The following is a 26998-nucleotide window of genomic DNA, read 5'->3' as shown; positions in this document are numbered from 1 at the left end:
AGACAGAGCTTTGGAACAGTAACAACAGTAAAAACCCCGGGGTTAATTATATCAACTCCCCATTGACTTGCAAGGTTGAGAGAGGGCCAGAGACCCCTTCCTCCCGTTTTTTCAATCTTCCCTTACATTCCACCAGCCCCAGTTGTCTACTGTGCCTCTCAGTTGACAATGCTGAGGACACTGGCCTGATGCGTGAGAGAGGGAAGAGAAAGGAGCTCTCTGATTCACCACCCACCTAGAATTGCACGGTCCTATCCATCTAGTGATAGAAGCTTGCACATTTTTTCAACCTAATACAAAAATATTAACACTTCTGGACATTATAGGCATAAGTTGTTATATCTCTACAATATAATAATTTATACTGTACAGCTATAACAGATAACAAAAGGTGCAATCCTTTTAAAAAAATCACACAGTTCACATGTTTTTATCATTTTATTTTTAAGTATAAATTTTTAAACACTTTACATAAATTAACTCCTCTGAGACTAAGATTTGATGTACAGTAAATTGTAATTCATATAAAAATCCATAAACAACTTGTCTCACACAATTTACAAAAAAATCAGGATTTCCTTTGCTTATCAGTGACAAGGATTCTAGTTGCCAGTTTTTTCCCCGAAGGGAAACCACGTTAGCATTGTAAAATCCATTAATAAATCCCCGCCGCAGAAGTCACTGTGCCAATGTCCTTCTACAAAGCTGCACAGGGAAAGCAGTTGGGTTGTCTAGAAACAGTAACTTTGCCCCACATTGTAAAATGAACAGAGATAGCTATCACATCCTATGCAGACAGACTACTTCTTGTAAGCAAAGGTCGACAATTCGGGACTATTTGGAAACACTGTATACATTTTTTTTTCTTTTTTAAAGTTAGTTAAATACAGTGCCTAGAAGGAACAGACGGCCCAGCGCAAAAGGTCGAGGCCTTTGTCCTTGATGATTTTTTTTTTCCTCTGGCTACGTTCAGTCCGACTGAGTGCAGCGCTATGCATATGTAAACATATTCGTTAAAGCCGATCACCTTTAAGGTCATTCAGAAACAAGCGGTCCTTGTTTTCGCGGTGTGGGCGTGGGTCGTAACAGCAGTCTCATTCTCCCGGGAGGAAGGCTCTTGGGCGTTGGAGAGTCCCACTCGGGTTGTGCCACAGGACAATGTGAGCAGGGCGTGAGCGGCTCGGCGGGCGCGGCCCGGGCGTTACCTCCTGCCGATCTCGCTCTGCCGCAGGAACTGGATGTTGTTGGCGCTGTCGGCCAGCTCGGGGTACTGCTCCACCGAGAGTACGTAGTACCCGTCGTAGCCCTGCACCTTGCCGGCGCTCAGCAGCTGCCGCTTCTCGCCCTCCGTCCAGAGGCGCGCGCCCTCCTCGCCGTCGCGCACGCGCTGCTGCTCGCGCGCCCAGGCCCGGGCGAGCGCGCGCTGCCGCGCCTGCTCCAGGATGCGCGCCTTCTCCTCGTCCAGGGTCATGCCGTAGCGCACGTGCAGCGCCAGCGCGCCGAACTGCATCTCCACGTCCGCGAACCTGCGCGTCCTGCCGTTCACCACCGTGGTGGACTGCGACACCGTCACGTTGATGCCGTTCTCCAGCGCCTTGCGGCCGCTCGTCAGCCGCAGCGTGCCCAGGTCGCTCTCGGGCGTGGTGGTCTTGATGAAGTAGTGCGTGTCCTTGCCCTCGATGGTGAAGTGCAGGTTCTCCAGGTAGAAGGCGTTGTTGAGCACGGCCGCCACCTTGATGCAGTCCTCGTTGGCGATGTTGAGCACGTTGGTCTGCACGCGGCCCTGGCTGACGGCCAGCATGACGCCCTTGCCGATCAGCGACTTGACCGTGGCGAACCACAGCCAGGACTGCGCGCCGCCGGCCCGGCGCCGGCTCACCTGCACCTCGGCCATCTTCCCCAGCGACAGGAAGGCCTTGGCCTGCCGCGCCACTTGCTGCTGGACTCCGAAGATGGGCTGCGGGCGAAACACAAGAGGGGGCGCGTCAGAGGCGGCCGGGAGCCTCCCCACTCCTGACCCACACACGGGACTCTGGGGGCAGCGCCGGGGCATGCATGGAAGCCCCGGGGTCCTTCCCTGACCAGAAGGCTGACAGCCCGGGTGGAGGAAGCACTCGAGATCCCTCCCGCTCAAGGTGATCCCGATGCTTTGGAACCCCCAAATGGCTCACTCATCGTGGATCACTTTAAAGCTTTCTTCGTTTCTAACATGGGAAAAATAATCCTGTTTCTTGCTTTTCTCTTACAGTTTCTAGATGCTCTTTTCCCACGCCCACCCCACGTGGGGAACCCAGCTCATCCGGATCTGCATGCTCGTAGCTTTCTCCACAGGAGGCTGAGAAGCCACCAAACACAGAGAGGGATCTGAACGGCTGGGGATACTTAGTGCCGATCACAGGGCCCCGCTTCGTATGCTTTGAAATGCTTGTATTTAAGTCAACTCTGTCCCCTCTCCTGGCAGAGTTTTCAGCTGAAGATGGTGAGTGTAACCGCAGAACTGAAATGTACAGGGATGAGTGGACGGTGGGGCAGCTGGAGACGATATTTGTTACTTTAGGAAAACAATTATTTTTCTCAGACTTAGGGACAGTGGACCGTCTAGATTGGCAAATGTTTTAAATTGGGGGCATCTTAACTCAGTCATTTCTTATACCACCAGATGTTTGTCTGGCCATTGTTTCCCAAATGAAAACATCTGTTTCATTTGCGGCAATGAAAGAAACAGTTGTTTTTCTGTACTTGGGGCAGCCTCAGTGTCTTTGCCCACGATTTCCTATGCTGTCCTTATGGTGCACTTCTTTTGACAGAGAACTTGAACCATATTTAAAAGGCTGCTTAGGAAAAGAGCTGGCAAGTCCATTTGTACAGTTAGATGTAGGTGTTTTCAGGCATGTTGGAAAGTCATACACAATTAGGAAGTGCATGTTCAAATGCATTAGGAAACTTCGGTATGTCTTCATGCCACTGTATCAGTGTAGACAGTCATGCACTGCTTAACCGCAGGGAGGCATTCTGAGAAATGTGGCAGTAGGCCATTTCGTCCTTGTGTGAACATCATAGCGGGCACTTACACAAACCTAGATGGTGTAGCCTACTGCACACGTAGGCTGTATGGGATGGCCTATGGCTTCTAGGCTGCAAACCTGAATACGGTGTGACTGTACTGAATACTGCAGGCAACTGTACCACCATGGTAAGTACTTGTGTATCTAAACATAGAAGAGGTACAGTAAAAACAGTGTTGGCAGAGCCCGGTGGCTCATGCCTATAATCCTAGCACTTCAGTAGGTGGAGGCAGGAGGAACGCTTGATACCAGGAGTTCAAGACCAGCCTGTGCTACGCAGGGAGACTCTTATCTCTACAAAAAATAAAAAATTAGCTGGGTGTGGTGGCACGTGCCTGTAGTCCCAGATACTTGGGAGCCTGAGGTGGGACTATCGCTTGAGCCCAGAAGGTCAAGGCTGCACTCCAGCCTGGGTGACACAGTGAGACCCCATTTCAATTTTTAAAAAATATATGATATTGTAATCTTATGCGATCACCACCTTATACAAGGTCTGTCATTGACCAAAATGTAGCACACACACCACTATATTTGTAACTTATGAAAAAGGAATTGCTTTTATATTAGGTATGAAACAACAAAAAACAGGTACTGGTACTGTAGATAGCCTGTGTGTGTATTAACCATGGCTGCCTCTTCTCTTTGTTTTCATTGAAATGATAGGAAATTGCTCAAGGGGTGGCTGGGAATTAATCGTCCTAAGAAAGTCTGCACTGTCTTCTCCTTATGATCATGGAGTCACCCAGTTTCTCCATCTCTAATTATTCTTACTGTAAGCTGGAAATTCTGGTGTTTTGCCGTGCATTCCTTTCTGGTCTCTGGTGGGGATCAGAAGTACCACTTTCTGAAGCGGCAGCTTTGACTTTGCAATTTTCTATTATATTTCTTTATTTCTTATAATGGTTACAGGCCTCTTGATCTGTTATTCTCAGGAAAATTCCATAAACCTTCCTGGTTGTAGGTGGAGCCTTACCAGAGGACATTGATTTTTATTTTTAATCTTTTCCTATGAAACACTTAATTAATTAATTATTTTTTTTTTGAGACGGAGTTTCGCTCTTGTTGCTCAGGCTGGAGTACAATGGCGTGATCTCGGGTCACTGCAACCTCCGCCTCCCAGGTTCAAGTGATTCTCCTGCCTCAGCCTCCCGAGTAGCTGGGATAACAGGCATGCCCCACCATGCCGGGCTAATTTTGTATTTTTAGTAGAGATGGGGTTTCTCCATGTTGGTCAGGCTGGTCTCGAACTCCCGACCTCAGGTGATCCGACCTCCTCGGCCTCCCAAAGTGCTGGGATTACAGGCGTGAGCCACCTCACTTGGCCGAAACACTGTTAATTTTTAAAGAAGTTGAACCTTGTGGCATTGTTTGTGGTTTGCTAATTTGTAATATGAGTTCCCTGCCCTTTTGTTTATTGTATTTTTGCCTTCAGGTCCATGCTTTCTTGGGGTTCTTTTTAGAAACCCAGCACTCGAAAGTGAGCTTCTGCATTTCTATGTTTTCATTAGCATTGCTGAAAACATATTTAAGCCTGTTTAACAGGCCTCTGGTTTGTTGAACACAAATGCAGAGGAAGTGTTGTTTTTTTTCCCTAAAACAGTCAAAAAGTTAAAAACTGTCTTTGGTACAGTTTTCACAAGGGCAGTTTGATTAGATATGGGTAGATAAGACACAAGCTACTTATCACCTTTCCGTAGGTCTTTCTGTTTCTTACCGGTACATCATCCCACTGCTGACTCTTCACAAGTTCGTAAGAAGGTTCTGTTAAATCAAATTTGGGAACAGGGAATCCAGGAATAGCATTGTGCAGATGGAAACCAAATGTCACCAGCCAGCTGTTAACATCTAGGAGAAGAATGTTCAAAATGAAAGGTGCTGGAGTTTGTTTTGTCCTTTCATAAATTTAAATTCTTACCTTAAAAAGAAAATCCAATTTCACAATTAATAATCTGAAAAAGAGCACCTGTTTGCTTTCGTCCTACAAATCTAAACCTACTGTTTTTAGACATGAAGATGATAACCTTCACAGCAGAACTATGGCAAATGCTACGAAAAATGCGAGTAATAGGTGCTCAGACAGACTGGGTAAGCCATCAGTCCTGCTAAGTAAGTTGCAGCCTGTGCTAGTAACAGTGATAGCAAAGGTAAGAACAATGCACAGCAGCAGGAGAGAGACATACTTGTAGAAAACAAACGAAATTTATTTTGTAGTTGGTCAAGGCTGGTCTCAAATAGAAGTTGTGTGTTATTAGCTCTCCAAAGCGATTGCCCAAGGATATGCGGACTTCCACAACCCATTTTCTATTAATAAAACCCCTAAATTGAGAGTATTAAAATCAACAGTTGATTCTTAATCAAAGATGAATGCTGAAAGCTGGCAAAACTGGCCAAGGGCACAGAAGTCCTGATTACCATCAGTTGTGACTTCAAAGGCTCACTGTGCACAGGTGGAGACAAACTTTTTGGGGAAAGAACCTGGAAACCTTCAAGATGGCATTTTAAAATATTGCCATGTGACTCCAAAAGCCATTAAGCTCAGAATAAGGCTTTTATTCTATTCTGGAGGTTATAATGTTACAGAACTACTCAGCAGGCTTGCAGCTTTATGAGTACGGTTGGGTGTAGATTATTTTATATATTAAGCACATTGCTGGAAAATTTGAAATTGCATTTCACCTAATATATTTTATGCTGTTCCATCTCTCTTTTGATGTTTTTCAGAAAATGCTGCTATGGCATTCCCTGCAGTCCACGTTGCTAGGAGAGGATGAATTCAGGAGCTGTGAGCTTTCCAGACTTTCAGTCAGCCCCTGTCAACACCCCTTAAATAACCAGTGGTAAACTGCCTGTCAGAATGATGGAGAGCCACTTGATTCCCATTTCCTTCTCTAGGGCACAGACTCTCACCTCATTGCCAGGCTGGCAGGTCATTCATCCAGGCATCATATGGCTATAAAACCAGTGGTATTCTTTCTATTTGAAATGGGGTGGTAGTAGTGGTGGTGGGGAGACATAAATCCTAAGTGGTTCACACAGGATGCAAAGTGACACAATTTGTGTGTATGTAAGAGTGTATATGAGTTTGGGGGTGGGAGGGCCTTATTTTGGGAGAAAATTCTCCCAAATGTTGGAGTATTGGGGGCAAAAATTCTGTTACTCTGAACAATGTCTGCATAACAGTGAAAATCAGAGGGCCGTAAGTATTGAAAAGTACTGCCAAAATAATGGAGTTTGAAGGCAGATGTGTATTGAAAAACCCTGAATGAGAATAAGGGTGCTGCTGAATCAGGAGGCAGAAAGGAGGGACTTTCAGCTGGTTCACATGGAAGAGATATGAAATGCTTTAGACAGTCTGGAAAGGTAGGAAGCAGATGTGAAATGAACAGGGGGCAACCTGTTGAGAGCTGTTTTGAGAACTGAGAGAACAGACATCTCAGTATGCCTCAAATATTGAGCTAGAAAAGAGGCAGCCTAAAGGAGCATCTAACACAAGCCAAAACAAAACCAAAATACCTTAAATCAAGCCCCAAAAAAAGACAACAGGAAAGAACCTTCCTCCTGGAAATATAAATGTGGTAGAGGGGTTAATGATGGTGCTGTATATCAGGAATGGAAGGTAGGAGCAGCAGGATTCAGAATTCTTGGAGTAGAGGTTGAGTGAAGAAGTCAGCTCACTAAAGGGAACTAGAGTAATGCTTGCAAGGACCTTGTCTGTTTCACATGCTGGTTGTTCCATGGTGGCAGAAGTGGGATCTGATGTTCTACATCTTGCATAACTAAAAAGGTAGCATGCACTAAACTTGGAAAGATCTTAAATCTGTACCCTGAAAATTATCCCACATTCGTGGAAAAATTAGTATGCCTATTAGTATTGTCACCATGCAAGAACTGCACTGGCAATGAAGACAGTGATGTAAGAAGACAGAAGTGAGTCCAGACACAGGATCCATTGTCTAAGCAACTGATGGGAGAAATGGCTTCGTGACTGTCCTGAGGCAATGGTGGTGAGGCAGGAATTAAACACCTCCCAGGGATGAAATGGTGTCACCTTGTATTGTGTTTCACCTTAATTATCTCCATGAGAACTTCACACATGTATTAAAAAAAACCCAATGTGACACATTCGTAAGGTAGTTACTATCTGTTGCAGAATTTCATGTATTATATTTGTGCCCTAAGTTAGCCATTATTATCCCAATTTTATAGTTAAGGGAATGGAAACTCGAAAAACATATGGCTTGCTTACAGAGCTACACAACTTGTGGGAGAGGAGCTGGGATTGGGACTCCAATTTTGGGACTCTGTGTTCATCATGTTTTTTGGTCCCCCATGTTCCCCTTCTTTAAATGACTGGGTACATCTCATTTCAAAAACTTGTGGCCTTGGGCAATGGCAGGCAGAATAGGAAGTAACTATGTCTCATTTTCCCTTTGTGATTTCTCTATGGTTCCATAAAGAAATAAACACATTTAAAAGGTTAGCCATTTGACTTTGCCTGAGTAAAGTATAAAGTTTTTTAAAAAAGCATTTCCAGTTATTTTGTGTATTAATCTAATGATGGTAGTCCTCCAGCTCTTGGGAAGGAATCAAAATGCTTACCTGTGATGTAATCTTTCACGTCATGGATTTTGCTTGCAGGGTTGTTATTCCTAAACATGTACAAGTTAAAAGGAGCTGGGTCCTTCCCGATTCTTTTCCAGATTTCTATGTCAGGTGTTGTCCACCGTCCTGCCAAAATGTCATAATCTCTTTCTCCAAAGTGGATTAATTTGGTGAGTGGGTCATACAGGCCACCATGAAATCCAATTACCAGTTGAAAGTCAATATTAGAGTCAAAATAGATTTCGCCATATGCAGTGTACTGAATCTGTTTCAGCATAAGCCCATTGCTACTGAACACAGCCAGTGGTGTCCCTGTGTTATCTGATGCAATATAGAATTCATCCCCACTGCTGATTTCCATGGCAAAAAGATGTCCTTGGAGATCATAATACAGGGAGGTAATTTCTGAACTCGAATGGTTGTAGACATGAGTAATCCTAGTGGGATAAGTTAAGTCAGCATAAAAAAACTGCAGGTGCTGTCCTAGACTGGTTTTGCTAGAAACACGCCTTCCCAGGCCGTCATAACGGTAGATCACTGTCCAGCCACTGCCTTTACTGTAAACTCGAGTTAGAAGCCCCTTGGAGCTATATTCAAAGATTTCCGTGCCCCTTTGACGTAGGAAACCATCTTCATCCAACCGATATTGAACATCACCCAGTCGAGTGATTCTGTCTCGCAGGTCATAGCGAAGGGGTGTCAGACGCGCACTGTTACTTGGGTTCAGTAAATGGAGGTTTCCATTCAGATCGTAGTTGTACCGCCACATTATCTTTTCATTGAGGTAAACTGTTTGGAGCTGTCCATCAACATCATATTCATAAGCATATTTGGTGGTGTTGGCAAAGGGCCCTATTTTAATCTCTCTCTTGGTTACCCGACCCATGTTATCATACTGAATTGTAATCCAGTACATGAGCGACCTGAATATCTCATATTGAATCTCCTTGATACGGCCATGAGCATCAAAGTGCTTCGTATAGGTCATTACAGCTGTAGAAATGATCTGGTTAATATCATAATATATAACTCCAAACTTTCCAAACTGCTCAACTTTGCCAGAAATGTCATCAAACTGATACAGATCAATAGGCAGTGGAGTTTCATTGATCACACCCTGCATGCTGGTCACTCGAAAGCTGTTGTCATAGCTATAGTCAAATCTTGCATTTACCATCCCATCTTCACTAAAGCGGAAAATCTGCCTGTCAATCAGGGGACCAATTTGCCTGTATCTAATGGTGCAAATAAAACCGTCACTCTGGAGGTTTACTGTCTTTAGGACTCCTGCTGTTTCATCGTAGGTAAAACTGACTCTCGTGCTATCATATAAAATTTCTGAGAGCCTAGTCTGCCTTCTGTATTTGAATAAGACCCTCCGACTTGTACCCAAGAAAGCTGTTTGCAGAAGCAGCCCCTCCTCGTTGTAGTCCGTGATGATGGAGGCGTTGCTTTCCGGGGGGTTGTATATGTTGCGGTAGTAGCCAATGGATCGGATGGTCTGCATGGTGTGGCGAGCCACACTGGGCATGGTGATGGCAGACAGGCGGTCCCACATATCGTATTCGAAGATGTACTGCCGCTGGCTATGAAGCAGAAGAACCATGGACTGTAAAGACAGAACATACTGTTACTTAGTGTTTGTGAACGGGAGCTGCAAAAGCAGATTTAGTGACCACAGATGCACAGAAACATTCCACTAGAGAAAATGATTTTCATTTTAATTGAGTTATCCTTGACCTTGCGTGTTGTTAACGTTTCTCTGCCTAATTTGCTTGGATGCTTAATTGTGAGGGGTTCTGCAATTAGTGGCTCGAGATTCACAATGTGCTGCCTGTCACGACGGTACCATTATTTTCCCAGACATTCATAGCCAACCAGCAGATTTGTCAATGGATCTGGATTAGTCATAATACAGGCATGATCAAAGCTGCTTTACAGACAATATTTTGAGGAGAAAAGAGCATATGGGGAATGCAGTTCTATCCATAATTAGCAATTATTTAGTAAGGTGGCTTTCCCCCCCTCATTTGAGTGAAGAACCACTCAAATCATGTTTAATTTCTAGTGTACTTGGGGGAGGGGCAAAGCATTCACAATATTATTGTATAAAGACATAAAATTAGCCAAAAATGGATAAAGTGTATACAAAGCATCGACACCAAAACATATTGTGAAATTAATCACATGGTGAATGGGAGCTATAAATGCCCTTAATAGAAATACTATATATACACATACAGGCAAATTGTTACAAGGCATCCGTACTGACAATAAAATCTCCTTTTCTTTCTGTGGATACCAAATCCGATTTGTATCTCAGGAGCAATAAGGATGGTTTCTGGACTACATACTGCTTTGGTGCTAAATTATGAAAAGAGTAAATGTATTAAAAGTGAATTCTATTTCATGAGCCACTGCCGAAAGACAAATGACAGTTACTAGGCCAACAAATGTGAGAGACGGTCATCCCAGGCTGGTTAAGTGAAGCTCAGCAGTAACACAGGGCCGTGGGTGACTCTTCCCTCTGAGGAAGCTTCCTCTAACCCGCTGGGCCAAATGGAACATCATTGGCACAGGGGGGATGTGGAGCTTGGGAGCCCTGCTGGGACTTCTCCTTTGCCTGACTTCAGCTTCTGTAGAATCTCCTCTTTGGGCAGACCCAGGGGCAATTTTTGCGTGCAGGTTGTGTAGTAAATGTCCTGAGAATTGGTCCTAATAGTTTGCATTGTTCCAAGGAAAGCTTGGACTTTGCTGAATTCACATGAATACCTACTTCTGGAATCATCTGAAGTCATATTTGATGCTGGTCTGTAAAATATTACTTGTTTTGCTGTGAGTAAGTTTTGGCTTAGTGCACCTAGCCCAGTAAGAACGTCGAAATAGTCTGGGTGGATTTGATGGGTTTTGGGAGAGACGATGAGAAAGATCTGTCTGTTGTCTTTTCTGATCCTCCTGGATGCATGCAGGTGATCCTGGTCACTGCCTTTGTCATTCTGTGACAGCGGCTCTTCTCAATGATATGCTCCTGGGCTCCCTCTAAACATTTCCCAGTGCCATTATGATCACTACTATACATTTCAAGGGTTGTGCTTGTATGTTTCTGTTATTCTTCTCTGTAATGCACTGAATTTAAATTGGGAAAACTGCTCCAGAATGAAGCCATGATCCTCTCCCACTTAGAAACATTGCCTTAGGGGCTGTCATCTAACAGGTGTGGTTCATTGTCTCAAGGGTGAGTCTCTTCTAATGAGAGCAGATAGGTGAGTTTGCAAGAGGACAGATTGGCCATGAGGGTCCTAGCTGGACGCATCCCAGAGGTGGGGGGCTGCTGTAAGAGAGGTAGCATCCTACAGTGAGCTTTGGAACTGAAACTGGTTCTCAGGAAGAGTAGCCTGTGCAGGCGCCAGCTGGAATTAGTTGGGATGGCTCAGGGTTCGGGGGTTAGGTTTAGACTGAGCCATTCCCCAGGGCACCTCTGGTAAAGAACAAGATTGTGTGAGGGGAGCACAGTGACAACGTGGATGTGATGTGATTTATTTGGGTGACAAGAGTTCCTCTGTGCAACGTTTCAGTCAGGAGGGGTGGAACAGTAACTGCCGAGTAGAGTGTGTAGCACGCGCTGCTGGGTAACCGGTGGTGCCATGCTCTGGGGTCTGAGAGCTACCGGAACTCAAAACAGAATCATTTTCTAGGGCGAACTTTTGTCTCAAAGGCAAATGAAACATTCCATGATATGCTTTTCGGTGGATATTTCTTAAGAAAGGAATTACATGGAGATTGTTCTTTCCTTTTTCTTCCCTTTTACTTTCATTTCCTCTGACCCCAGTCAATACCCCAAGCCGCACAGCATACAACTTAGCATTTTGCACACGTGTAATTCTAAGTCTCCATTTTTGATACTATGCATAGTTCTCAAGAATGGAAAACAGCCTAATCTAGGAGGCTTACCTTTTATATGTAGAAGAAAGGAAAGATGCCACAGAGTACCCGAAAGTGTGGCTTTCTAAGAAAATCGCCTCTTTTGGTTAATAATGCATAACTAGGATCTACATGCTTTTTATGATTATGTTGAAGCTCTGCCAGGAATAACACAAAGCTGACAGCTTTAACTGTGCTAATGTAAGGCTCTCTCTTAAATGAAAGAGCTAGCACGAAAATTATTTACAAGCGACTTACATGCTCAAGGTCTAATTTGTGAATGTTGTCAATGTGTAAGCTTGGCAGGTGGACAACGTTAATGCTTATTTGTTTACATCATATATCACTTAAAAGGGTCTCAGACAGTAGAACTTAACTAAGGAGAAACTACTTTGCTAATGCAGAAATTCATCATTGCTGTGCCAATGTGACTTCCGTATTGATACTTCGAATAATAAATGGAACTCAGTCATGTGCCACTGTTTTTTTTCCCCCTTAGTGCTCTGGATGATTGCTGAAAACTGTGAATTGTCCTTTCCCTATTGTTGAGCTTAGTTTGCAGACATACCTTTTCTAAATATGTGTAACTCCATGTTTTACCATCAGCAAAGACCCGAGACACGATCCTCCCCTGTCCGTCATAATCTACTTTCTCGCTAGTGGTGCCTCGCTGGATGCTGGCAATTTGACCTGTGGATGAATAGGTGACATTGACGGCCATCAGCTTGCTGCTTGGCAGCCAGAGAGTCGGGTGCCCAGACGTGTCGTAGGCGATCCTCAGTAGAAATTTACGGTGGTCGTCATAGATCTTTTCTGTCTTTGTTGTTCGATCAAAGTCAACTGAAAGGAGGTTTCTGCCATTAACCTGTTACAACACCAACAAGATGATAAAGTAAATCATGTTATTCCAACACCGGAGTCCCCAGTATTGTTTAAACACCATTTACGATGATTGATTCTCTTTGTCAGTAAATTAACTTAGCAACTTCTTGGGTACAAGTGCAAGGCAGTAGATTAACTGCTCTTTTAAAATGTTTTATTAAGCAGAAAGACAGCCTGGCATTTGTTCAAAACCATTTCAATTAAATTTTGTAAACTAAAGCAACGGATAAGAAAAATAGCAAAATGTATTTGTCTTAAAGTTTGTTCAGACGCTCTAAAGGTGATAAACATGACACCTATTCATATGACTCCAAGCTCCTCCCCCAAAAGACACTGGAAAATAATTGCTTAGTAAATTAATCATGGCTACATTAAATAAAACACAGCGGTTAATGTGACTCTGGCCCTTTGAAGAGCAGTTAAGTAGAAGTTGGAACCCACATTACTGTAAATTATTAATGAGTTTCAATAGCAGCAGGTTATAAACAAGATCATTGCTTTTGGCCCAGTGCTGCACCGTCACAGTTTTTTGAGAAGGCATCTTTCTTTGGAGAAGGTCTGGTTAACTGGCAGGGACTTCAGAGTCCTTCACTAACACATACACATGATCCGAATATTGTACTTATCTGACAAATTCAGCACCGTGTGTTGTCATAGAGTCTCTGTGGCTAGGTGCCACGTCCAGAGCCTTGGACTAAATCTGGCTGTTACCGTCTGCCATCCGAGGCATACACAACCCAGCCTTCATTATTGCAATAGAAATGTGGTCCCGATTAAATTCTACTTTACCAATAGTCTCCAGTGTTTGCAGGGTGTGAACCTCTGAAGGGCAGAGACCATGGCCTATCCATTCTCTGGTCTTCTACAGCACCTTTGTGGGAGGGGTGGCTTGTACATTCCAAAATGCTCATTAACTGTTTCGATTGTTAAAAATTAAATGGGAAAATCTTAATTTTATATAACCATATTCTAGCTAGAACCTTCAAAATGGACAGATCCAGCTGACCAATTTTACACACACACACAACCACTCACGTTTATATATAAATATATGTGTATATACATACATCACATATATTTGTAAAATTTGGAATAAAACTGCCTTTTGCATTCTATCATTCACATTAAACATGTCCCATGCAAAAATAATCCTTAAGCTTAAACTTTTCCTATTGGCTGTTCAAGGGGAGTATGGTGAAGTCCGTGGAATGGCAGCTCGATAAGCTAAAAAGAAATGATGTTGAGGGTGGGAAGCACCCAGAGAGCTGATTTACAAAATATAAGGAGGCAGAGCCCTGGAGAGAAATCACATCTTTTTTTTTTTTTTTTTTTTTTTGAGGTGGAGTTTTGCCCTTGTCGCCCAGGCTGGAGTACAGTGGTGCGATCTCGGCTCACTGCAGCCTCCGCCTCCCGGGGTTCAAGCCATTCTCCTGCCTCAGCCTCCCGAGTAGCTGGGATTACAGGCGCCCGCCACCACACCCAGCTAATTTTTGTATTTTTAGTAGAGATGATGGGGTTTCACCATGTTGGCCAGGCTGGTCTCAAACTCCTGACCTCAGGTGATCCACCCGCCTTGGCCTCCCAAAGTGCTGGGATTACAGGTGTGAGTCACTGAGCCTGGCCTAGAAATTACACCTTAACTTTTCAGTTCTATCAGCTGATGTGGGCAAAAACCCCACAACACTGTGTCACAGCAGATAGTCTGGAGTGGTGGTTGGGGGAGGAACCCAAGAGTCCGAAGCCTGATCTCTAGACCTGAAGCAGCCTGACCTTGGCTTTCAACCCCTCTGAGTCTGTTTTGTCCATCTGTAAATAAAGAGGTTGGCCTAGATCCCTTAGGCTCTGTCTTTCAGTGAGTTTTATTTGATTCTGACCAGCCAGCTGGAGGCTTTCTGAGCTTCCATGCGGAACTGTCTGCATATCAGTTGCTCCCTGCCTTATGTGAATTTTGTGAAACTTTATGAGTTGAGCTTTGTAGAATACTTTGTGTACCTTGGAAAGAAGCTACCAGCTAATGTTACAAATATATATTTTAAAGTCTGTAGAAATATTTGATATCAAAGTGATAAATGGCAGAATCAAGTTCTTCAGCTTATACCTGCACTCCATTTTTGGATGCCTCAAGAAGAGGTTTTGCACAATTTAAATGGTTTTCTTAGGGGCTCTTGAGTGCCTGTGATTGTGTTTTGAAAGGAAAAAATATCCTGAATGTTTAAGGTTGCCCTTTTTTTCTTCCTTAGATTATCCCGGGCTTTGGAGGAACTACAGAAGACTGACTGTAGCTTCCAGGGACAGTGCTGCCATGTTATTATTGCCCATGTGTTTGCATTTTCCTTGGCATTCATTTTAATTTGTATTAATTCTTTACTGCTTCCTGGACCCTGCTTCATCTCTGCAGTATTTCCTCTGGTTGGAGTATGGGAAATCTGGACCACAGAGTGGGTATGATGTGCTGCTGTAGGGAGACAGGCATGGAACCCCATGCTGCTCGGGCTTCTGATTTCTTTTTTTTTAGACGGGGTCTCACTCTGTCACCCAGGCTGGAGTGCAGTGGTGCAATCCTAGCTCACTGAAACCTCCTCCTCCAGGTTCAAGCAATTCTCCTGCCTCAGCCTCCTGAGTAGCTGGGATTACAATCATGTGCCACCATGTCTTGCTAATTTTTGTATTTTTAGTAGAGACGGGGGTCTCACCATGTTGGCCAGGCTGGTCTTGAACTCCTGACCTCAGGTGATCCACCCGCCTCGGCTTCCCAAAGTGCTGGGATTGCAGGCGTGAGCCACTGTGCCCAGCCCTGGCTTCCGATTTGCACCTTTGGTTTGTGAGTGTGGCTAGGCGACACCAAAACACCCAGATGCAAGTCAGATGATGCCATCACTGTGTGTGCCTTGGACAAGCACCTGGAGGCAGTGAGACCCAGCATCTGGACAGAAGGTATGATTTTTCTTTTATCCAGACAAATACTGGATGCCGTGCCTTTCTTGTATCCTCAAACCAAAGTAATGAGGAATGAGTTAGAATGTGGCTATGTTTTTTCCCAAATTCCCAACACAAGCCAAGGCTTTAACCATTCTTACTGTTTCCAGACACCGCTCTCTGTTATTCAGTATGGAACATTTCAAAAGATACTAACAGCTCTCATGTTTTTCACCCCCTTACCATGCCTGGACCTTCTCCTTTGGGTGTTGTGAGCAAAAGAGCAGACAAGGGGCACCTGCATTCCAGGACATGGTCTTGCTTCACCACATCTTTATGATGTCAGGGCAACTTTTCAAGTCTTTTTTTTTTTTTTTTTTTTGTTACAGTCATAAAGTACCAGCATTATTCCAGGCTTCGGTGGCTTTTTTTTTTTTTTTTTTTTTTCTTGAGACAGGGTCTGGCTGGGACACCTAGGCTGGAGAGCAATAGTGTGATCTTGGCTCACTGCAGCCTCGACTGTCTGGACTCAAGTGATCCTCCCACCTCAGCCCCGTGAGTAGCTGAGACGAGAGGCGTGCGCCACCACGCCTGGCTAATTTTTGTATTTTTAGTAGAGACAGGGTCTCCCCATGTTGCCCTGGCTGGTCTCAAACTCCTGGGCTTAGGTGATCCACCCGCCTCAGCCTCCCAAAGTGCTGGGACTACAGGTGTAAACCACTGCGTCTGGTCTTCTGGTAGCCTTTTAATAAATATTTTTAATTATTAAAAAGATCAGGTTAAGACCGGGAGGGGTGGCTCATGTTTGTAATTCCAAGATTTCGGGAGGCTGAGGTAGGCAGATCACTTAAGGTCAGCAGTTTGAGACCAGCCTGGGTAACATGGTGAAATCCTGTCTCTACAAAAATACAAAAATTAGCCAGGTGTGGAGGTGCCTGTAGTCCCAGCTACTTGGGAGCCTGGGGTGGGAGGATCACTTGAGCCTGTGAAGTCGAGGCTGCAGTGAGCCAAGATCACACTACTGCACTCCAGCCTGGGCGTCCCAGCAAGACCCTGTCTCAAGAAAAAAAAATATGGGGGAGGAGCCAAGATGGCCGAATAGGAACAGCTCCGGTCTACAGCTCCCAGCGTGAGCGACGCAGAAGACGGGTGATTTCTGCATTTCCATCTGAGGTACGGGGTTCATCTCACTAGGGAGTGCCAGACAGTGGGCGCAGGTCAGTGCGTGCGCGCACCGTGCGCGAGCCGAAGCAGGGCGAGGCATTGCCTCACTTGGGAAGCGCAAGGGGTCAGGGAGTTCCCTTTCTGAGTCAAAGAAAGGGGTGACGGACGCACCTGGAAAATCGGGTCATTCCCACCCGAATACTGCACTTTTCCGACCGGCTTAAAAAAACGGCGCACCACGAGATTATATCCTGCACCTGGCTGGGAGGGTCCTACGCCCACGGAGTCTCGCTGATTGCTAGCACAGCAGTCTGAGATCAAACTGCAAGGCGGCAGGGAGGCTGGGGGAGGGGCGCCCGCCATTGCCCAGGCTTGATTAGGTAAACAAAGCAGCTGGGAAGCTCCAACTGGGTGGAGCCCACTACAGCTCAAGGAGGCCTGCCTGCCTCTGTAGGCTCCACCTCTGGGGGCAGCGCACAGACAAACAAAAAGGCAGCAGTAACCTCTGCAGACTTAAATGTCCCTGTCTGACAGCTTTGAAGAAAGCAGTGGTTCTCCCAGCACGCAGCTGGAGATCTGAGAACGGGCAGACTGCCTCAAGTGGGTCCCTGACCCCTGACCCCCAAGCAGCCTAACTGGGAGGCACCCCCCAGCAGGGGCACACTGACACCTCACACGGCAGGGTATTCCAACAGACCTGCAGCTGAGGGTCCTGTCTGTTAGAAGGAAAACTAACAAACAGAAAGGACATCCACACCAAAAACCCATCTGTATATCACCATCATCAAAGACCAAAAGTAGATAAAACCACAAAGACGGGGAAAAAACAGAACAGAAAAACTGGAAACTCTAAAAAGCAGAGCGCCTCTCCTCCTCCAAAGGAACGCAGTTCCTCACCAGCAACGGAACAAAGCTGGATGGAGAATGATTTTGACGAGCTGAGAGAGGAAGGCTTCAGACGATCAAATTACTCTGAGCTACGGGAGGACATTCAAACCAAAGGCAAAGAAGTTGAAAGCTTTGAAAAAAATTTAGAAGAATGTATAACTAGAATAACCAATACAGAGAAGTGCTTAAAGGAGCTGATGGAGCTGAAAACCAAGGCTCGAGAACTACGTGAAGAATGCAGAAGCCTCAGGAGCCGATGCAATCAACTGGAAGAAAGGGTATCAGCGATGGAAGATGAAATGAATGAAATGAAGCGAGAAGGGAAGTTTAGAGAAAAACGAATAAAAAGAAATGAGCAAAGCCTCCAAGAAATATGGGACTATGTGAAAAGACCAAATCTACATCTGATTGGTGTACCTGAAAGTGATGGGGAGAATGGAACCAAGTTGGAAAACACTCTGCAGGATATTATCCAGGAGAACTTCCCCAATCTAGCAAGGCAGGCCAACGTTCAGATTCAGGAAAAACAGAGAATGCCACAAAGATACTCTTCGAGAAGCGCAACTCCAAGACACATAATTGTCAGATTCACCAAAGTTGAAATGAAGGAAAAAATGTTAAGGGCAGCCAGAGAGAAAGGTCGGGTTACCCTCAAAGGGAAGCCTATCAGACTAATAGCAGATCTCTCGGCAGAAACCCTACAAGCCAGAAGACAGTGGGGGCCAATATTCAACATTCTTAAAGAAAAGAATTTTCAACCCAGAATTTCATATCCAGCCAAACTAAGCTTCATAAGCGAAGGAGAAATAAAATACTTTACAGACAAGCAAATGCTGAGAGATTTTGTCACCACCAGGCCTGCCCTGAAAGAGCTCCTGAAGGAAGCACTAAACATGGAAAGGAACAACCAGTACCAGCTGCTGCAAAGTCATGCCAAAATGTAAAGACCATCAAGACTAGGAAGAAACTGCATCAACCAACGAGCAAAATAACCAGCTAACATCATAATGACAGGATCAAATTCACACATAACAATATTAACTTTAAATGTAAATGGACTAAATGCACCAATTAAAAGACACAGACTGGCAAATTGGATAAAGAGTCAAGACCCATCAGTGTGCTGTATTCAGGAAACCCATCTCACGTGCAGAGACACACATAGGCTCAAAATAAAAGGATGGAGGAAGATCTACCAAGCAAATGGAAAACAAAAAAAGGCCGGGGTTGCAATCCTAGTCTCGGATAAAACAGACTTTAAACCAACAAAGATCAAAAGAGACAAAGAAGGCCATTACATAATGGTAAAGGGATCAATTCAACAAGAAGAGCTAACTATCCTAAATATATATGCACCCAATACAGGAGCACCAAGATTCATAAAGCAAGTCCTGAGTGACCTACAAAGAGACTTAGACTCCCACACATTAATAATGGGAGACTTTAACACCCCACTGTCAACATTAGACAGATCAACGAGACAGAAAGTTAAAAAGGATACCCAGGAATTGAACTCAGCTCTGCACCAAGTGGACCTAATAGACATATACAGAACTCTCCACCCCAAATCAACAGAATATACATTTTTTTCAGCACCACACCACACCTATTCCAAAATTGACCACATACTTGGAAGTAAAGCTCTCCTCAGCAAATGTAAAAGAACAGAAATTATAACAAACTATCTCTCAGACCACAGTGCAATCAAACTAGAACTCAGGATTGAGAATCTCACTCAAAACCGCTCAACTACATGGAAACTGAACAAGCTGCTCCTGAATGACTACTGGGTACATAACGAAATGAAGGCAGAAATAAAGATGTTCTTTGAAACCAACGAGAACAAAGACATAACATACCAGAATCTCTGGGACGCATTCAAAGCAGTGTGTAGAGGGAAATTTATAGCACTAAATGCCCACAAGAGAAAGCAGGAAAGATCCAAAATTGACACCCTAACATCACAATTAAAAGAACTAGAAAAGCAAGAGCAAACACATTCAAAAGCTAGCAGAAGGCAAGAAATAAATCAGAGCAGAACTGAAGGAAATAGAGACACAAAAAACCCTTCAAAAAATTAATGAATCCAGGAGCTGGTTTTTTGAAAGGATCAACAAAACTGATAGACCGCTAGCAAGACAAATAAAGAAAAAAAGAGAGAAGAATCTAATAGATGCAATAAAAAATGATAAAGGGGATATCACCACCGATCCCACAGAAATACAAACTACCATCAGAGAATACTACAAACACCTCTACGCAAATAAACTAGAAAATCTAGAAGAAATGGATAAATTCCTCGACACATACACTCTCCCAAGACTAAACCAGGAAAAAGTTGAATCTCTGAATAGACCAATAACAGGATCTGAAATTGTGGCAATAATCAGTAGCTTACCAACCAAAAAGAGTCCAGGACCAGATGGATTCACAGCTGAATTCTACCAGAGGTACAAGGAAGAACTGGTACCATTCCTTCTGAAACTATTCCAATCAATAGAAAAAGAGGGAATCCTCCCTAACTCATTTTATGAGGCCAGCATCATTCTGATACCAAAGCCAGGCAGAGACACAACAAAAAAAGAGAATTTTAGACCAATATCCTTGATGAACATTGATGCAAAAATCCTCAATAAAATACTGGCAAAACGAATCCAGCAGCACATCAAAAAGCTTATCCACCATGATCAAGTGGGCTTCATCCCTGGGATGCAAGGCTGGTTCAATATACGCAAATCAATAAATGTAATCCAGCATATAAACAGAGCCAAAGACAAAAACCACATGATTATCTCAATAGATGCAGAAAAAGCCTTTGACAAAATTCAACAACCTTTCATGCTAAAAACTCTCAATAAATTAGGTATTGATGGGACGTATTTCAAAATAATAAGAGCTATCTATGACAAACCCACAGCCAATATCATACTGAATGGGCAAAAACTGGAAGCATTCCCTTTGAAAACTGGCACAAGACAGGGACGCCCTCTCTCACCACTTCAACATAGTGTTGGAAGTTCTGGCCAGGGCAATCAGGCAGGAGAAGGAAATAAAGGGTATTCAATTAGGAAAAGAGGAAGTCAAATTGTCCCTGTTTGCAGACGACATGATTGTATATCTAGAAAACCCCATTGTCTCAGCCCAAAATCTCCTTAAGCTGTTAAGCAACTTCAGCAAAGTCTCAGGATACAAAATCAATGTACAAAAATCACAAGCATTCTTATACACCAACAACAGATAAACAGAGAGCCAAATCATGAGTGAACTCCCATTCACAATTGCTTCAAAGAGAATAAAATACCTAGGAATCCAACTTACAAGGGATGTGAAGGACCTCTTCAAGGAGAACTACAAACCACTGCTCAAGGAAATAAAAGAGGATACAAACAAATGGAAGAACATTCCATGCTCATGGGTAGGAAAAATCAATGTCGTGAAAATGGCCATACTGCCCAAGGTAATTTACAGATTCACTGCCATCCCCATCAAGCTACCAATGCCTTTCTTCACAGAATTGGAAAAAACTACTTTAAAGTTCATATGGAACCAAAAAAGAGCCCGCATTGCCAAGTCAATCCTAAGCCAAAAGAACAAAGCTGGAGGCATCACACTACCTGACTTCAAACTATACTGCAAGGCTACAGTAACCAAAACAGCATGGTACTGGTACCGAAACAGAGATATAGATCAATGGAACAGAACAGAGCCCTCAGAAATAACGCTGCATATCTACAACTATCTGATCTTTGACAAACCTGAGAAAAACAAGCAATGGGGAAAGGATTCCCCATTTAATAAATGGTGCTGGGAAAACTGGCTAGCCATATGTAGAAAGCTGAAACTAGATCCCTTCCTTACACCTTATACAAAAATCAATTCAAGATGGATTAAAGACCTAAACGTTAGACCTAAAACCATAAAAACCCTAGAAGAAAACCTAGGCATCACCATTCAGGATATAGGCATGGGCAAGGACTTCATGTCTAAAACACCAAAAGCAATGGCAACAAAAGCCAAAATTGACAAATGGGATCTAATTAAACTCAAGAGCTTCTGCACAGCAAAAGAAACTACCATCAGAGTGAACAGGCAACCTACAAAATGGGAGAAAATTTTCGCAACCTACTCATCTGACAAAGGGCTAATATCCAGAATCTACAATGAACTCAAACAAATTTACAAGAAAAAAACAAACAACCCCATCAAAAAGTGGGCGAAGGACATGAACAGACACTTCCCAAAAGAAGACATTTATGCAGCCAAAAAACACATGAAAAAATGCTCATCATCACTGGCCATCAGAGAAATGCAAATCAAAACCACAATGAGATACCATCTCACACCAGTTAGAATGGCAATCATTAAAAAGTCAGGAAACAACAGGTGCTGGAGAGGATGTGGAGAAATAGGAACACTTTTACACTGTTGGTGGGACTGTAAACTAGTTCAACCATTGTGGAAGTCAGTGTGGCGATTCCTCAGGGTTCTAGAACTGGAAATACCATTTGACGCAGCCATCCCATTACTGGGTATATACCCAAAGGACTATAAATCATGCTGCTATAAAGACACATGCACATGTATGTTTATTGCGGCATTATTCACAATAGCAAAGACTTGGAACCAACCCAAATGTCCAACAATGATAGACTGGATTAAGAAAATGTGGCACATATACACCATGGAATACTATGCAGCCATAAAAAATGATGAGTTCATGTCCTTTGTAGGGACATGGATGAAATTGGAAAACATCATTCTCAGTAAACTATCGCAAGAACAAAAAACCAAACACCGCATATTCTCACTCATAGGTGGGAACTGAACAATGAGAACACATGGACACAGGAAGGGGAATATCACACTCTGGGGACTGTTGTGGGGTGGGGGGAGGGGGGAGGGATAGCATTGGGAGATATACCTAATGCTAGATGACGAGTTAGTGGGTGCAGTGCACCAGCATGGCACATGTATACATATGTAACTAACCTACACAATGTGCACATGTACCCTAAAAGTTAAAGTACAATTAAAAAAAAAAGGAAAAAAAAAAAGAACACATTGTTCTTAGTAAAACCAGTAACAAAATCTGTCTCTAAAATAAAACTAAAAGTACTAACACTTCTTCAAGACATTAAAAAAAAAAGAAAAAAATATATATTTATACACACACACACATACACACACACACTTAAATAACAATCTAAAAGTGAAACCTTATCTCAGATCGCTGCTACACCTCCAGCTATATGAAAATGAATCCATTTGTTGTGTATGAATGAGATCACCATGAATTCCTTTGTGATGTATACTTCCTTTAAGTAAGCATGGAAAAAAATCTCCATTTTCAAAGATCATGTCCAGCATGATTGTAATTAATCACAACATCACTTTGATGTTGGGAGCAGGCAGCTATAATCTTCCCTCTGGAATATGCTTGAAAAGAATATGACGCTACACAATTTTCCCAGGGAGTGATGCCAGCAGATGGAATTACACTCACTTAGCCAAGATGTCATGGGGGGAAGTAAGGAAGGGCAGGCTCATTCCCCAGTACACTGGGTGGCGATATCAAGACTCTCTTTTGTCCCTGTTAGAGCATCAACTTGCTACAGGTTGTTTTGTGTGCCTTCTCCATCAGCAGGTGCCAAGGGCATTGTGCAGTCCCACGCTAGGCCGTGCCGCTCAGATTAAAGTGAGAAATAGGCCACTACGCAAATGTGACTGGCATAATGAGATTTAAATACACTATCATATTTATGCATGCCTTTAAACACACGTTTGGCTTTCAAATTTTGAGATTTTCTTTTTTAAAATGATTCACTACGATTTTTTTTCTCTAAGCCTCTGAATCTGGGCAGCTTTAGGGGATGAATTTTATTATTAGAACACCATGACAATTTTTTGTAATTGACTGAAGGCAGGTTCTACAATCCAGCACTGATAAAACCTAGGAATATTTACTAAATATTATAAAGCACAGGTAAGCAGCTGCTATCTATGTGTCTTTTTTTTAAAAATGAGCTACAAACAAGCAAGTACAGAATGGTTGTCTTTATTCTGCGTCCTTACATCTCTATCACAGTTTCCTGTGCTTGTTATTTTCTGCTGTCTCCAGCCTGTCCCCTAATGTACTGTTTCACAGAAATGCTCTTTACATTGCTGTTTTCTTATATGATTTTTCCATTTCTACTCCCTGCCTTTTTTACTTTTTAAACATATATATATATATAAAACAGCATATATATATATGCTGTATTCCTAGCACTTTGGGAGGCCGAGGCGGGCAGATGACTTGAGGTCCCGAGTTCAAGACCAGCCTGGCCAACATGGTAAAACCCCGTCTCTACTAAAAATACAAAAATTAGCCGGGCATGGTGGCGTGTGTCTGTAGTCCTAGCTACTTGGTGGGCTGAGGTATGAGAGTTGATTGAACCCGGGAGGTGGAGGTTGCAGTGAGCCAAGATCACACCACTGCACTCCAGCCTGGGCAACAGAGTGAAACTCCATCTCAAAAAAAAAAAAAAAAAGAAATACACACACACACACACACACACACACACACACACACACACACACACATATATATATATAAACATATTATGTATAGACAGAGAGAATGATATCTCTATTATCTCCATTTAACCTATTATTTCTAGTGTTAGATTTATAGCAGTCAAACATTTGCAAGGATGTGTTCACATAGCCCCTCTCTTGGGAAGATCTAGATGCAATGGCACAGAGAGAATTCATATTGTGAGGCTGGCTTTCCTCATTCTTTCACTTATTGGATAAATATTTGAGTGTCCACCATGTGACAGGCACATAGCTAAATTTAGGTCAACAACTTAAAAATGAACAGAACATTCTGCTAGGAAATAATGCAAGGTAAGAGAGGAGGCATCCCCTGTCTCAGGAAAGAGTGGAAGAGAAATGGGTGGCTCTTTGGGCTGATTCTCACTGTCTTGGTGGGCTCAGGTCTTCCTCTTCTCTCCCCTCTTCTCTATTTTGGCAGACTCCAGGCTCAGTCCTTAAACCAGATTTTCATATCATCACTTTCTCCCTAGAATTTCTCCCTTAGAATCCACAGAGGAATGAAATTAGCAGTCAGAGCTGGCACATCCAATCTTATCTTGAAAGTAAGAAGCCCTCCCTTGTGATCTTGGCATTGTCTCTCCGAGAGCAATCAAACATATCAGCTGGAAATCTCCTTTCAGTGGGATGGCACAGGCCATTTTAAATAGCGTATTTTCTAAAACGTCTTGCTGAGGCATTGTGGCTCTGCCATTTAGAAAGAAAGTAACACCCATGCCTGTGTGCACTGGCCTCTTCCTTCCTCAAGTGAGGTATTTTCTTCATTTAGGATTAGGCAGAGAACCAGGGACTTCAGACTGGGTTTCCTCTCTTTCCCTCTCATCTGCCTAAGTTCCTTTTATGTCTTGCAAAGCAGTATTACGAAGAAAAAAAAAGTGCACACTTACTTATAACTTGTCTCCAAGAACAGCAGGCAATATGTTATGTGGTCAGTTTCTGGACAAAGTATTCCCCCCTCCTCCCTCTTTCTAGTGAAATTTTACTATCCAGCAAGCTCAACAGCCCTTTCCTATCCATCTGGTGTGTGAGTAGAAGAGGCTATCTGCGTTAGGGTCAGGGAATATATAACCATGCCTTTTCTTTTCTTGTTTTGAGACAGAATCTTGCTTTGTCTCCCAGGCTGGAGTGTAGTGGCGCGATCTCGACTCACTGCAACCTCCGCCTCGTGTGTTCAAGCAATCCTCCTGCCTCAGCCTCCTGAGAAGCTGGGATTACAGGGACCCACCTCCACACCTGGCTGATTTTTGTATTTTTAGTAGAGATGGGTTTCACCACGTTGCCTAGGCTGGTCTCGAACTCCTGACCTCAAGTGGTCCGCCTACCTTGGCCTCCCAAAGTGTTGGGATTACAGGCGTGAACCACCGACGCCCAGCCTATTTTCAAAGTACTTTCACATTATCTCATTTGATTCTTGTAACAACTGTGTAAAACAGAGGTAGTATAGGGTAAATTTCATTTATCTGCAATATAGATCTATCTATCTATCTATCTATCTATCTATCTATCTATCTATCTATCTATCTATCTATCTAGTATTGCGTTTGCAGTGGCCCAAGGCAGCAGGGGCCCTGGGAAGCAGCAGTGAGTAGAGGCAGCAAACGGGGATGCAGGTGGCGGCAGTGTCTGGGGCTCAGCAGAACAAAGAGCAGCAGCTGGAGTCCACTTTGGGAATGGATCATGGCTCTGTGAAAGTGACCTGGAAGATGTCTGGAGCTGGTTTTCATGGTCATGGCTTTACCTTCACTCCTGATCTCCTTTTCCCTCTAGTGTCCTATTGCTTTTTCTTCTCAGCCCTCTCACGACCTGACCTCCCTCCAGCCTCCCCAGCTGCACCTGCCAGGACAGGCCCATGTGGGATTGGAACCACATTGAGCGAGGTGCTCATACTTGGTGTAGACATAGGGGGGTGAGCAGGAGATGCATCCTGCCCTCAGGGTGATCTGCACAGATCAGAGGGCTGCAGCTATCTCCTGCTCCACAACACGTACATACCCTGAGCTTGCGGCCAAAGACATTGACTTTCCCTTGGGCTTGCTCTTTTCGGAATCTCCATTCCACCAAGTTTTGACCGTTCTCACCAGGCAACGTCATGTTTCTTTTGGCAACGGTTGGATTAGCAGTGCCAGCCAGAATGTGCGGCTCTGTTTGGTAGTGTGAGTCCAGGCCGCTGGCGTAGATAATTCTGAGGGAGCCGTCATAACCAATCTGGTAGCTGTTTCTTAACTGATCTAAAGAACAAGAAGCACAAAACATGAACTATTAGATATGGATTAAATACTTGGCCGGTTGTGCCGTGAGATGGGATCTAAATTTCTAAAAGTTGACTAGGAATAAGGAGTACCTGATGATGTCCTTTTAGAAAGAAACAAAACAACTTTGATCCTTGGCATTTCATGCTGTCAGAGGTTTGGATAAATATTAAAGGCAAACTTTAGGGGAACTTGAAGTCCTTCTGCAGTTTAATAGACTTCTTTTTCTCATTTGCCTGATGAAATGAGAGCTCAGCCTCCATGGGATGTGCACTAAGTAAATATTTTGTAAAGAGGCACATATGTGATCTCTCAGGAGGGCGGTGTACACACCTCCAAGGTCTTGGAAGACTTCCCTTCCCTGCACCCAATCCCTGCATCTTCTGTCAAAGATCCTTTGAAAGGATTAATATCTATATCTTGAATACCAAAAATAGAAAGCAATGTTCCCTCCGAAATTGACTTCAATAAAGGAAGACATTTTATATTTTATACAAAAAAGCTCATATGGTAGACTATAGCCTCAGTTTAAAATTTTGAAATAATATAGGACCATTTGGGGAAGGAATGAATTCAAGCAATAGCAGTTTTAGATGGTTAGAGATTACTTCATGGAACAGGTAAAAAAAATGAGTCAAAAAGTTGAATACAGATTTAGTAATTGTTCTTAGAGTTGTGAACTCACAATTACAAATGTCATTGTGTAGACAGGCTTTT

The 26998-nt window shown here is 43.5% G+C and overlaps 1 protein-coding gene across 36 annotated transcripts in view; it reads right to left on the bottom strand.

Annotated features, from left to right (window-relative positions):
• Positions 1-423: 423 nt before the first annotated feature.
• Positions 424-26998, bottom strand: part of TENM3 (teneurin transmembrane protein 3) — a 2732592-nt gene continuing 2706017 nt past the window's right edge. For all 36 annotated transcript variants that reach the window (XM_054683934.2, XM_054683938.2, XM_054683942.2 and 33 more), the window contains 5 exons: positions 26025-26260; positions 12157-12453; positions 7665-9276; positions 4780-4910; positions 424-1957 (listed from right to left, as the gene is read on the bottom strand). In XM_054683934.2, the coding sequence (XP_054539909.1) occupies positions 1202-1957; positions 4780-4910; positions 7665-9276; positions 12157-12453; positions 26025-26260 (3032 nt within the window). In that variant the 3' untranslated portion in view covers positions 424-1201. The remainder of the gene's footprint in view (positions 1958-4779; positions 4911-7664; positions 9277-12156; positions 12454-26024; positions 26261-26998) is intronic.

This window comes from Pan troglodytes, chromosome 3, assembly GCF_028858775.2.
Source record: "Pan troglodytes isolate AG18354 chromosome 3, NHGRI_mPanTro3-v2.0_pri, whole genome shotgun sequence".
NCBI lineage: Eukaryota > Metazoa > Chordata > Mammalia > Primates > Hominidae > Pan > Pan troglodytes.
The sequence above is the reverse complement of the archived record's forward strand: the minus strand, read 5'-3'. Positions and strand labels throughout refer to the sequence as shown.